General features: G+C 29.2%; 1 protein-coding gene across 2 annotated transcripts; it reads right to left on the bottom strand.

Moving 5' to 3' along the window:
* Window positions 1-4,869: 4,869 nt before the first annotated feature.
* On the bottom strand, window positions 4,870-6,566 carry LOC127252651 (putative anthocyanidin reductase). 2 transcript variants are annotated; one of them, XM_051276929.1, is made up of 5 exons: window positions 6,399-6,566; window positions 6,153-6,310; window positions 5,767-6,018; window positions 5,300-5,673; window positions 4,870-5,213 (listed from the first exon to the last, which is right to left on the bottom strand). In XM_051276929.1, exons 1-5 carry the CDS (start codon window positions 6,523-6,525, stop codon window positions 5,048-5,050), a joined length of 1,077 nt encoding a protein of 358 aa, XP_051132886.1. In that variant the 5' UTR covers window positions 6,526-6,566; the 3' UTR covers window positions 4,870-5,047. The 2 variants fall into 2 exon arrangements, with proteins under 2 accessions (XP_051132886.1, XP_051132885.1); XM_051276928.1 differs by having other exon boundaries at window positions 6,153-6,313; window positions 6,399-6,565.
* Between the last annotated feature and the right edge of the window lie 7,186 nt (window positions 6,567-13,752).

Here is a 13,752-nt window from a genome sequence, read left to right as displayed (position 1 = left end):
CTTTTTAGAAGAACATTGAATTCTGGCTGGTGAATCTATAACTCTTCTTTGGGTATTCACTAGCCATAAACACCTGAGACATTGGGGGTAAGTGACTGGAATAAAAAAACTGATTCTTCAACTTTCTCTGATCCACCAAAAAAGTTGTCATTTGCTTCCATTTTGAAAACCTGATTGCCTTCCCAGAACATTAATTGTTGATGTAGTGTTGATGGTATACATTGAGATGCTTGAATCCAGTCTCGCCCAAGTATGACCGAATATGTAGTGTCTGCGTCCACTACAAAGAACACAGAAGAAATCTTCTTTGGTTCGACTTCAATTGGAGCGACCATCATACTTTCTGGTTTGGTCGGCTGCCCTGTAAAACTAGTCATCTCGAAATCCACTGGAGATAAATCGTGAATTTCTTTCCCTAACTTCTTGAGAGTCTTTAATGGCATAACATTGAAGACGGCTCCATTGTCTATAAAAACCTTTGTGATTGGTTTCTCACAAATGTGTGCATTAACATACAGAGGTTTTAAATGGGATGTCATACCTTCTGGAATGGGAGGGAAAACTATCGGAGGAACCTCTGACCTAAAATCAGGATCTGAAATCTTTGTCCATTCTGGTTCTTTTATAATATCATCCACCAGACTTGCCCATAGAGGTTCTTCTTCAATCCAATAAATTCCTATCATTCGGCAGGGGACCCGTGGACCTAAACGAGATTTGAAAATTCTTAAATCTGCTTCTGTTGTAAGAATTTCGTTTCCCGCCTCGTTTCTAGGTTGAGCTGTCAGTGATTCCAAACGAAATTCCTCAAAAGATGGATTGATGTTTATTCGTTCGCAATACTGACATCTGAAGCCTTAAAATCTCTCGTCTGATGCTTCTTTACCCTTCTTCTGTAGGGACCGACTTCTTGTCTGTTCATCAGAAACGATTTGGAAGTCGCTTGTTTGTCTTTTTGAAGGGACTTCATTCATGTACCTCGCAGCATACCTGCGTTTGGCATTACGAATCTGGGTACGATTCATACCCGGAAATCGAGGATCTATATCAACTGGTAAAGATTTTTTATTTCGGGCCTAATTGCTCCCGACCAAACCTGTCCTTCTAGTCGGGTGGTCCCGGACCAATACTTGTTCCTTCAACTCCACATCAAAAGAACCGTCTTGATTATCCCATTTTTCTGCCACTAGCTTTTCATAAACCTTAAGTCTTTCTTCTTGTCAGCCATTGTTTGACTGATTTCCTCTTCTCGGTCTGGGACTTGCTCGTATGTCAACCATTGTTGTGGTTACTTTTGGAAAAGGTTGTTGTTTAACACCCAGAGTAATATATTTGAGCCATCCTGCCTTGATGGCCTTTTGAATCTCCTTTAAAAAATGGGTGCATTGGCTTGTATTGTGTATGAAAGAATTATGTCATTTACAATATGGTCTTCCCTTGATTTCTTCTTTAGTAGCCAATCTTTGCCCTTTTGGAATTCGGATCTGGCCATCAGTCAGCAGAATATCAAAGATTTCGTCAGCCTTTGAACTGTCGAATGTGGGTTGGTCTGTTCCTTCAGTTTCTGACAATGGCTTTATTTTGGAGCACACATAAGGCTTTCCAGAGACGATTTCGGCTACCATTTCTTCTGTTTGAGTAGAATCAAAACCGTATGTTTCTGTTTCCATACTAGCCATATGTTGAACTTTATTACGCCTGAAGTTCTGATCTTTTTCTCTAAAAAGAGATTTTAAACGTCCAGCCTTGGATGCGAGACTTGTCAAATCTTCTACGTCATGTGCAGTGAGTGCCTCTCTTAGGCGATCATGCATATTTCAGACCACTAAATTGGTCATCTCTTTTTCATTGATTATCGTAGGACATCCTCCTTTCATCATCGTACCCTTTCGATAAATTGTGAGGCTGACTCTTCTGGATATTGTTTCATTTCCAATAAGTCGGTAAGAGAAATGATTGGTAAAGGATTGAAAAATTTAGCATGAAACGCCATCTCTAAACCTTCCCCAAGTTTGTATTTGCCCAGGTGGCAGATTTACAAACCATGAAAAAACTGTCCTGGTAAGAGACAAACCAAATAGTTGCATTTTATAAAAAGGGTTATTACCGATTTCTCCTAATTGCACTGTAAAACGACCCACATGCTCTATGGTGGAGGATCCATCTTCTCCAGAAAAAGTATGAAAGTCGGGTGGTCGATAATTCCTTGGGAGAGGATAATCGTTAATGATCCTTTCTGGAAAAGGCCTTTGATAAGTGGGACGGTTGGCCATCTGAGGATTCAGACCGAAATGAACCCTCAACACGTGCGCAATTTCTTCAGGATCCAAACGAAGGTGTTGATGATCAGGGATATGGATGGGATCCTGCACATGTCCTCATTGCCTTTCTTCCCTTATAATTTTTGGCTGAACGTTGTCAACTCTTGTCCCAAAGGAACATTCTTTGGGAAAGTTAGAGGATTCTTTCCCCTATCTGTTCGGTTGAAAGTTGTGGCACTTGGAAATGTACTATCAACGTATGATGGCGCTGCAAAATTTGCTTGTAATCTGGATGGTGATATTCCTGGTGGTGACTGAGTGGGTTGCAGAGTAACCCTTGATAAGGCTTGATCTAACATGTTTTGCATGAGGTTTTGTTGCTCACGCAACATGTTTTGCATAGCCAGAGTTTGCTGATTATTCAAGTGTTGAACATAAGACACCCAATCGGCGGGTGCTTGGGGGACTTCCCCTGCATTTGGCATGGCAGATGGTAAAATGGTTTCTCTCACTGATGCTGAAGATGTTTGAGGTTGTGAGCCTGCCATATGGATCCTTCTGATGATTCGGCCGGACCTCAATCGTATGAAATTCTCTGTTGACGTAGGATCAGCAATCTTGCATTTCTCCCAATGTGGTCGCCAATTTGTTGATTGATTTTTTCAACAAAATAAAGTAAAATCCGAAAATAGTATCGAACTTGAATAAAAATTTATTCGTAGCATAAAACAGTAAAATACATGAAAAATAAAAGGTGACCCTCAAAAGAAATTTGCAATTAACTTGACTTTTTCTGAGATTTGAAGACGCCTCTCCAAAATAAACTCAAATCCTTAAATATTCCTTGAAAAAAATGCTTGAAACCGTCGTCTAAACGGTTACAATCTCCCACCAATTACTCCTCTAATGACACGTGTTTTAACCATTTCACCAACTGCTCCCACCTCATTTGGTCCGACCTCCGTATCGGCTGTCTCATCCTTCTTCGCCCGACCTCATTTGGTCCAACCTCCGTATCGGCCGTCTCATCCTTCTTCGTCCGACCTCATTTGGTCCGACCTCCGTATCGGCCGTCTCATCCTTCTTCGTCCAACCTCATTTGGTCCGACCACCGTATCAGCAATCTTATCCTTCTTCACCCGACCTCATTTGGTCCGACCACCGTATCGGCCGTCTTATCATTTTTCGCCCGACCTCATTTGGTCCGACCTCCGTATCGGCCGTCTTATCCTTTTTCGCCTGACCTCATTTGGTCCGACCGACGACCCAGCCGCCCAGCTTACTTTGGTCCGACTGCGGGCCAACCGACCGGCTCAACCGACCGCCTCTGGTCACCTTATCTCCTTAGATGGACGGCTGGTCCAACCAACTACCCTGAGAGACCCCTTAATCAACTGGCAGGTCCAACGACGGGCCCACATCTCCTCCTATCTTGGATCTTTTACCCTAATTATAAAATTTGTATGTAATAATATAAAAATTGTTACATAATTATCCTACAGTATATACTTACTTTATAATTATTTTTTTTGACCATATTGATGTTCAAAATATCTGAAGTGAAATTAATTTTACAAAGATGGTATGTTATTGTTATATAATTATAGCACAACATATAGTTACTTTATAATTAATTTTTCAATTTAAAATTTTAATTTTTAATTTTTATATGAATATTAAGTTTTCATTATTATTGGACGAATGAACCATATTGATGTTCAAAATATCTGAAATGAAACTAATTTTACAAAAATTGTATGTTTATATAACTATAAATACATCGAAATTTTTTATTTATAATTTATATAAAAAAATTTAATGTGGATATGATGCTAATTTGACAAGAAAAGACGATACTGTAACTATAAATTTAAAATTGTCACACAAACAATCTTAATTTATCTTTCGATATCAACTATTCTATTTTAAAAATTTACAAAATCAAACATATTTACACGTATAAATATATAATTGACACTTTTATAAATTATATTTACATATGTATAGTATTAACTATATCTTCATGGACATAATAAAATAGATTGTCACATAGTAAAGTTACTATTAACTTACTATTAATTGTTGATTAATTTTAAGAATATTTGTATCTTTCTATGAAATATTTGAATGCAATTAATTATTTTTTTTAATTTTATTTTAATAATTTATACAAACTGTGCAACCCACGGGTGCCAACACTAGTAATAATAATAAGAAATCAATCTAAGACATTGGTGTGTTTGTTTGGAGGTTTGAATTTTGAGTTGGAATTTGAACACAAAAAAAATGTGATATAAATAAGTATTGATGTAATGTTTTAAAAAATTAATTTTTATTATAATATAAAAAATAAAAAATAAATATTTGATTTGATGTTTTTTAGAGAAACAAATTTGGTGAATAATTAAAATCTTTTACCAATCCTCCAAACAAACACACGTCGTGACAAATATCCATAATTATTGCTGTTTTTTCTCCTAATAGTGAATTATATACAGTGACACACTGAAAGTACAGGTAACTCTAATCAGCACATAGTAAATTAAGTAGTAAAGAATTCTCGTCCAGAGGCTATAATTTGGATCTGACAATACAAAATACCAATCAATATAAAACATGTGCTTATTAAATTTCAATCATAACACTGAAAAATAATTGCTTATACACCAAGAATTGTATGCATGCATATGAATTAATTAAGGTCGTTTGGCAATAGCACCAAATTTTTTATTTTACCCACACATGGACACAGTTACCCTGCCAAAGAGAGGACTCAATCGTTTGAACTATACATTTTCAGCGGCAACAACGCCAAGTTGAACATTCCTAGCGATGGCGCAACTGACGGAGCCATCCAAAACCGTTTCCCAGCCATGTACGTATTTGAAGCCCTTATCGAGAAGCGGAGTAGATCCCCACTTGGTTCCATACTCACGGCCCCCTTCCAAATGCCTTCAATTCAATTCACTAATTCATTAGCATTTGAATTTGAATTTGAATTTGAATTTGAATTTGAATTTATAAGGGTTATAACTTACTCTTTCCTCACGCTGAATTCAGGATACTTGTTGTGGTAGTATGTAGCAATCTCTGTAATCGAGATGTAACCGTTGGCGCACAAAAATCGACCTTTCATGGAAGCCTGGTTCAAGCAGAAGATGTGGGCATTGACCACATCCTCAATATGGACTATTGGGATCTTCGCGAGCAGCTCTTCCAGAAAATTCATGATGTTGAGAGCGAAAACATTGTTGGTGAGGCGCGCCAAGATCAGGTTCAAGCTTCCCGGCAAGTGTGGATGAAGCGTATCCCCGCCTACAAGGCCACAGGCAAGCGTTACTACCTCCATGTCACTGTCGCCGAAGCTGCTCAAGAGTCCCTTTTCAGCCAGCGTCTTTGCCGTAATATAATCCTATATATATATTGAAATTATCATATGCATATTTTGTTTTTTTAGATGTGTATACAGAAATGAAATGTTGTTGAATTAATTGTTACCACCCACCCTGAAAAAGTCGTTTCCATGAGGAATGGAGTGAAGAATGTTGGTAGCAGTGGTTGACCAGCAAGTCTCATCTATGAAATCATTGAACTCATGGCTCCCGTTCCCGTCGTCCATCGTCAACTTCAACTTGATGGGTGAAGCAGCCGTTGCAGAGGCCGTGTAGACAAGGCGTTTAACTGTTCCAGATCTGATGCAAGCCTTTGCTATGTTAAGATCAGCTTCAACCGCAGCATCCACTGCTGCATTCTTGTCCTGTTTATCGTCCATATATATATATAATAATAATAACCAACCACCCAATTAAGCTGCAATCGATCTTTAGGAATGAACTGAACCACCCACCCACCCAGCTTGCTAGGTAGGTAGGTAGCTACGTACGTACGTACCTCGGGGGCGAGCATTGGCGTGGCGACATGGAATACAAAGTCACAGCCCTGAATGGCTAACTCTAATCCCTCATCTGGTTTCAACATGTCTGCCTCGAATAGCTTTAGCCTTGTTTCTGCCCCCTCAAAGCTCTTCAACATATCAACCTTCCACTTATCTTCTACAAGTTCATACAGTATATATATGTGTGTGGGGAAAAAACAATAAGATGATCGACAATGAATATTTAGTTTAAATGAGAGTACCCAAATTCCTTAGGGTTGCATGAACGGTAAAGCCTTCACTCAACAGCTTCTTCACCAGAGAAGAAGCAATGTAACCGCTGCCTCCCGTCACACACACCCTACTACTGCTACAGAACTTTTCACCCATCTTTCGATCTCTCTATTGCAATTCTTAAAAGATAGATAGATAGCTAAATATGGGAGATGGATATTTATATTATTTCAAGTTAAAAAGATGTGGCTGGTATTTGTTTTTCATTTTTTAAATATATATATATAATTTGAAACCATATACAAGCAGGCAAATAATGCAAGGCAGCGGTCCCATAACGAACATACACAGTAAGAAAAAATCATTTTTGTAATAAAATTTTTTTTTTTCTAAATCTATTTTTTTTTTTTTTGTTACTAATGACATTAGAGATGGAATTAGAAATAGAATTACGTTAGCTACGTGAACTTTAGGGACGAAATTCCGTTACAAATATATTATTTTTTTGTAGTGATACTACCAGAATTTTGTGAAATAACCTTGAAAATTATTTCGAAATCAATTCAGAAACTGAAAAAACATATATATAGTAAAAATATCATATTATTTAATTTTTATCACCAAAACTTTGAGACTATTTAAAATAATTTAGAATTTTCAGAAACTACGATAAATGCTATATATTTTTATTATATTAAATGATTTCGAAATTCTTGAACATTTATATATATATTATTTTAATAAGAAGGTTCAGAAAAATCCTAAGGTATTTTAAATAGTCTCGAAAATTTAAAAATTTTATTATATATGTCTATTATTTTAAATATTTTTGAAAATTTCAAACTTATTAAATACTTCATCCGTCCTAGTTATTGTGTTCCGTTTACCGTAGACACGGAAATTTAGGAAAAATATAATTAGTAAATAGTTAAGAATGTAGTAGTAAAAATAATTATTTTATAATAAAAATAATTTTAGATTAAAATTAAAATAATCAATTAATCTAATTAAAATTTAAAAAAAATATATAAATTAAAAATTTTAATACGTGATTAAAGTGTATAATTCTTTTTAAAAAAAAGTAACAAGGATAGATGGAAATGAAAAGTTGGACACTATAAGTGTAACAGAAGGAGTAGTTTGGTGGTAAGATTCTCAATAAATAAGGGTGTGTTTCTTTAGGGGGGGTTTTCGGAAATTTAGATTTGGATTTGGTTTTTATTTAAATTTTTAGTCGAGTTTGAATTTTTATATTTATTTTGTATTTAAGTTTGGTTGGGGTACGTTGAGTTTTGATATGATTGATTTGATGAGTAATAAATATAATAATATAAATGTGTATTAATTTATATAATTTAATTATAAATTTATATTATATCTATATATATTTCTAAATTTTTATTTATCTGTATTATAAAATATTTTATTTTTTACAAAATGATATATATTGTATATATTTTATTAAATTACATATTATAAAAAATTAAATTTATATTTATAATTTAAATAAATAAATAAAAATGTCAGTTCTGTGCATTGCACATAGTTGGTCGGAGGCAAAAAAAAAAAAAAAAAAAAAAAGTCCGATTTGGCTTTAAATCTGGGCCAACAGTGACCATAGAGTAGTTTTGGTCAAAATTATATTGAAGAAACACACCCTAAATTTTATATTTTAACAAAAAAGTCTCATCAAAATACAATATTAGTAAAAATAATTAATTAATTCAAATACAAGTTAAACAAATTTATAATAGAGCTTGGATTTATTTGTGTATAAAAAAGGGAAAAAAATGAATTGGTCTATTAACTCAGCACTTTTAGATGAATTGATATTTTTTTTTGTATGGTACCAAAAATTATGTTGGTAATATAAAAATAATATTTTATATTGAATGGTTAACTTTTTCTTATTGAATTATATATATTATATTAATTTGTATATATTTGTATTTTTTTAATAATATTTATATTAAATTATTTTATTGGAAATGCTTACGGAACATATTGAATGAATTGGAAGATTGAATAGAATTAATTAGACAAGGCGATAAATCAAATCATTAATGCATGAATGAATGAAAGGTTGAAATTAAGCTGAGGTTGGCCCATTATTCTAAATCTAATTCTAGGGCAAGGCCAAGCTAATTTGATCAAATTAATATTTTAACTTTAAATAATTAATGAGCAAAATATCAAAATTGGTTCCAATCAATTCTATTTTTTTAAATTTTGGTACCATTCAAAAATTATTATCAAAATTAATCTCATACAAAAAATAAATTATTATTTTTTATCCTACCATTAAATTTTCAATAAAATTGACTGACGTGACGTAACAAAAATTGATGTGGCAAGTGATCTGGACCAAACACGAACGTGTTAATTATAAGACGGGCGTGCTGTTCCAATTCAATAATATATCAATGTTTTTGTACCAACACGGATGTCTTCAAATTAAAAAATTTGCTTAAAATTTTAATTTGACCGCTTGGCAGATGCATAATAACAAGCGTGGGTGGGCCATGTTCATTATATATGTACTTCAGTACTTGCTACTTCACCTATTTTTCTATTTAATTTATTTAATTAAATATAAATTATATTTTTATATTTAGTAATATTTCAAAATTAAAAATTATTTTTAAGGGGGTGTTTGGTTCAAGGATTTAATGGGATTTCATGGGATTTGAATTTGAAATTCATGGTTAAAAAAAAGAAGGTGGAATTTAAAATAATGGGATTTAAAAAGAGGTTCTAAAATCCTACAAATAAGGGATTTTTTTTGTAATGGAATACCCCTGTTACTTTTGAAATTTTAATTTTTACATTTATATCCTCTTATTAAAAAATAATAGTATTATATTTATATGAAAAACTAAATAATTTTAAAATTAAATATTTTTTTGAATTATATATTTAATTAAATTTATATTATTTTTTATTATACAATATTTTTTAAATAAATTAATAAATTCATGGTTTAAATTATTATTTATTATAAATTTTATTTGAATTATAAAATTATATGAACGACCATAAGTCGGGTTCAGTCGGAACTGATATTCATTCAAAATATATATTGTTAAATCCGATATTCAAATTGGATCCGATTATACTAGATCCGACCGAGACTATACCCGGTAAGACTTGATGGATCCGAAAAATTCATTTTTTTTACAATTCTTAATTTTAATTTAAAATTACACATGTACCAAATACAATGTATATTAAAATTTATTTATTATATTAGAAAATATTATAATAAAATAATGAATACGTTAAACTCAAAAAATATTTTTAATATAATTATATTATTCAAAATTATTTTTTCATATGTATGGTTGATATATTATTATATTACCCTGATCATGACCCGGATCCAGACCTAATACTCAAATAATTGGACTTAACTTCAAATAAATAGGTCGGGCTCGGTCGGGTCTCGAGTTTACGCGAATCTATTGTCATCCTATAAAATTATTGATATATTTTCAATTTATATTAATAATGAATTAGAGGTTTAATTTGTCAAAAATAAATAAAATTCATAAGATGACAATTATGTCATTTAAAATATAAAAAATCCAAATCCACGAAATAAATATAAATCACACCATATTTTACCAACCAAACATAATACGAGATTTCAAATCTTAAATATAATAAATCACATCACATATAAATCCTACTGTAAAATCCCAATCCCACCAAAAAAATCCATGAACCAAACAGCCCCTTATCCATCGAAATTGTATCACTCTTATTTTTACTTTTTTTTTTGAAAATTTTATAATACTTTATTTTTAATAAAATATTTTGAATTTGTTCACATTTTATTTTTAAGTGATATAATTTTCATAAATATTATTCGATAAAATACAATAAATACAAATATTAATATAATATATATGATACTTTCTCCGTCCCGCAAGAAATAATATTTCTGCATTTTCTTGTCCATCCCAAAAAAGATAATTCATTTCACCATATTGTATATATTTTATTAATATATGATATTTAAAATATTTAAATACATATTTTATTAATATATAAAGATGATATAATTTTAACAGATAAAATAATAAAATAAAATTTTAAAATATTATTAAATATATAAATTTAATTTATATTTAATTAAATATATTAAATTAAGAAAAATCAAAAAAACAAATCTTACTGGTAAAGTATCAAATACATTTATAAATCATAATGAGGGTGACCCACGTACCATTTGCGAGCTGCCGAATTGAAATTTCAAACATATCTTTCACTTTGAACACGGGCGTGTTCAGCCCGTGTTAGTATAAATACAGTAATATGTTATTAAATTAAAACAACACGTCTGTATTATAATTAATACGGTTGTGTTTGTTCCACATCAATTGCCACATCAGTTTTCGTTATGACTATGTCAACAAATTCCGTTGAAATTTTAACGGTGGAATAAAAAATGATAAATTATTTTTTGTATGGGATTAACTTTGATAATTATTCTTAAATTAGACCAATAATAAAATTAAAAAAAAAAAATTGATTGAGACCAATATTGATTTTTGCTCATAATTAATATTTGATGATAAGACAGATAATGTATGTTACACATAGAAGCATGTATTGTGTAGCTATGTATTAAGTTATATTCTATAATTTGTTTATTGTCTTTAAATCATAATATATTGTACTACATAGAATGATATAGGGTGTGTTTGGCAATTAGATGATAGTTTTCAACTCTTAGTTGATTCAATTAGTTGGTTTTGACTTGCTGATTCAATTAGCGCTTTGTATTAAAATGTTTGGTAAAACAACTGTTTAACATTAGTTGTTTATATGACTATTAGGGACATTCATATGTTATTTTTTAAAATATTTTTTAATTTTGTTCATTTTGGTTAGAAATTTATTAGATTTTTGTTATTAATTATTGAAAATTATAAAATTTTTATTTTTATTTTTATTATTTAGATCTGAAAAAAAATTATTTTTACTAAAATATAATAATTTTTTATTGAAATTATGTAAAATATAAAATAATAAATCTTTTGTATATATTTTTTTATTATGTTAATTATTGTTTTAATATATAAATAAATTAATAACCTTTGTTTTTTCTATTTGATTTAGTTTTAAAAATTTATATATTTTACAAATAAAATAATTTATATATAATAATTAATAATAGTAATTATTTTAAATTTAAAAATATATATATAATTTAATATATTAAATATATTAAAAATAATTAATAAATATTGTTATAAAAATATATTTATATGTATAAAATAAAAAATTAAATTTTAAGGGTAAATAAGGAATAACCAAAATTAAAATGAAAAAGCTCTTTCAAAACGCTGCGTAGATAAGCTTTTCAGAAATTAGTTACTCCTTCAAAAAATTAATTTACCAAATACCTAAATTAGCTTTCTTACTTGGTCAAACAACTAAAATTGTTGAATAAGCCAAAGCTCTTAAAAAAAACTGTTTCCCAAACACCTTCATAGCATTTTGTTAAAATATATTTTATTTATTGTATTAACATATATTCTGAGTTATATTATTTATTATGTTCAAATTACAATATATTTACTACATAAAATTATATAAATAATTTTTAGCTGTTTAAGCTGTCAAATTCATATTTAAATATTTACCAGAATAGCTATAGTGATTCTCACATTGTAAAAATATATATATAATTTTACTATTTGATAAATTTTTCTTTCTAAATAACTTTAAGAGTGAAAATAATAATAATAATAATAATTTTAGAAAAGCTGCCGCTTTTCATAATAGCATATTCATCATAATTTATTCATTTTTCCTATTTTATCCTTTTTGCTGAATTACTTTTGTACTTATTTTAAAATATCTATTTTTACTTAAATTATTATTTAAATTTTATTAATTTAAACCATTGAAATTATTAATTCTTCTGTATAAAAAATATTTTATTTTTAAATATATAAATTTATTAAATTTTAGGAATATATACTCCCTCCGTTCCGCAAAAAAGTTGTCATGGTCTTTTTGCATGTTGATTTTTTAATATTAATTATTATATCAATACGCATTAGAAATCGAGAGAAAATGACAAAAATATATTTATTAATCTCTTATAATACAAATACAATGATATTTGTTGAGTAAATTATTCAAATATAAATGTATTTTTTTATAGTAAGTACAATGACGCAAAAATCAAATAACAATTTTCTTGTGGGACGGAGGGAGTATATAAATTCTATTAAACTATATATATTTTTATCATAAAAATTTTATATTAAAAGTAAATAAAATATATATAACTATTTCAAATTATAAATTTTGTAAAATGATAAATTAATCAATATTAAACATAATATATATGTATAATGATTCTAAAAATAAAAATAAAAATACTTATTTTTCTTGCAAATATAATATTAAAATATTGTTTAAAAGATTAAGCACTCAATTTCAAACCAAAAAAAAAAACAAACAAAATGTCTTTTCATTTTATATATAACGAACACTTTAATATAAATAGCTAATACAACATGATAGTCAAACTAGCTAATAGAATCAACTAACATCAATAAACTAAAAAAGTTAATAGCTAACGGCTAATTGTTGAACACATCCATAATATCAAAATATGCGTTATACTTCTTCCATTCCAAAAGAGTTGTCTTATTTTTTCCAATTTCGTCTGTTCCAAAACAATTGTCTTATTTTCTTATTTAGTAACCGTGGTCTCTACTTTAAAACAAAATTATTCTTACTTTTTCAAAGTATCACTAATTATTACTTTAAGTTACTTTTTAAAATCTTTAAAAAAGTAAAGACATTCTAGTATTTTATTTTCTACTTTTTATCTATTTTTAATTAAATACTACTCCATCCGTCCAACTAGAAAGTATATATATTTCTATTTTGGAACGTCCAATTATAAAATAAATATTTTATTAAATACTTCATTTTTTCTACAAATACCCTTACTTTACATCACATTGTTACTTTTACACCAAAAAGTAAAGCTAAAAATGATAATACACTACTTTTAACTACTAATTATAATTAAAATACTACTATTTTTTAAATACTGCGCCAAAAATAAATTTTTACTTTCTATATGATTGGGGGAAGTACTATTTCTTAATTATCGTGGCAACTCGAGGGAATAAGTATATTTTATTAACATATGATGACTAAATTTATTTAAAACATATGTTTTTTTTTATTTTATAAACATACATTGATTGAATTACATATACGCAGCCTTAATTTGACTCAATCAATACAGTAACCAAAACTCTAATTTCAAGATATTAGTGAGGAAATTGTTAGTGTTTAAATATATTTGAAATAAAGATTTTATGAATTTAACTAGGTATTAAATTTTCA

Source organism: Andrographis paniculata, unplaced genomic scaffold (assembly GCF_009805555.1).
Source record: "Andrographis paniculata isolate CXL003 unplaced genomic scaffold, ASM980555v1 Contig46END, whole genome shotgun sequence".
In the NCBI taxonomy this organism is placed as follows: domain Eukaryota; kingdom Viridiplantae; phylum Streptophyta; class Magnoliopsida; order Lamiales; family Acanthaceae; genus Andrographis; species Andrographis paniculata.
Note: the sequence above shows the minus strand (reverse complement) of the source record. Positions and strands in the feature narration are given on the sequence as shown.

Coding starts and splice junctions, on each gene's coding strand:
- LOC127252651 (XM_051276928.1), bottom strand. CDS start 6,525: ATGGGTGAAAAGTTCTGTAGCAGTAGTAGGGTGTGTGTGACGGGAGGC. Junction 6,314..6,398: donor TGCAACCCTAAGGAATTTGG/GTACTCTCATTT, acceptor ATGAACTTGTAG/AAGATAAGTGGAAGGTTGAT. Junction 5,674..5,766: donor ATGGAAACGACTTTTTCAGG/GTGGGTGGTAAC, acceptor ATATATATATAG/GATTATATTACGGCAAAGAC.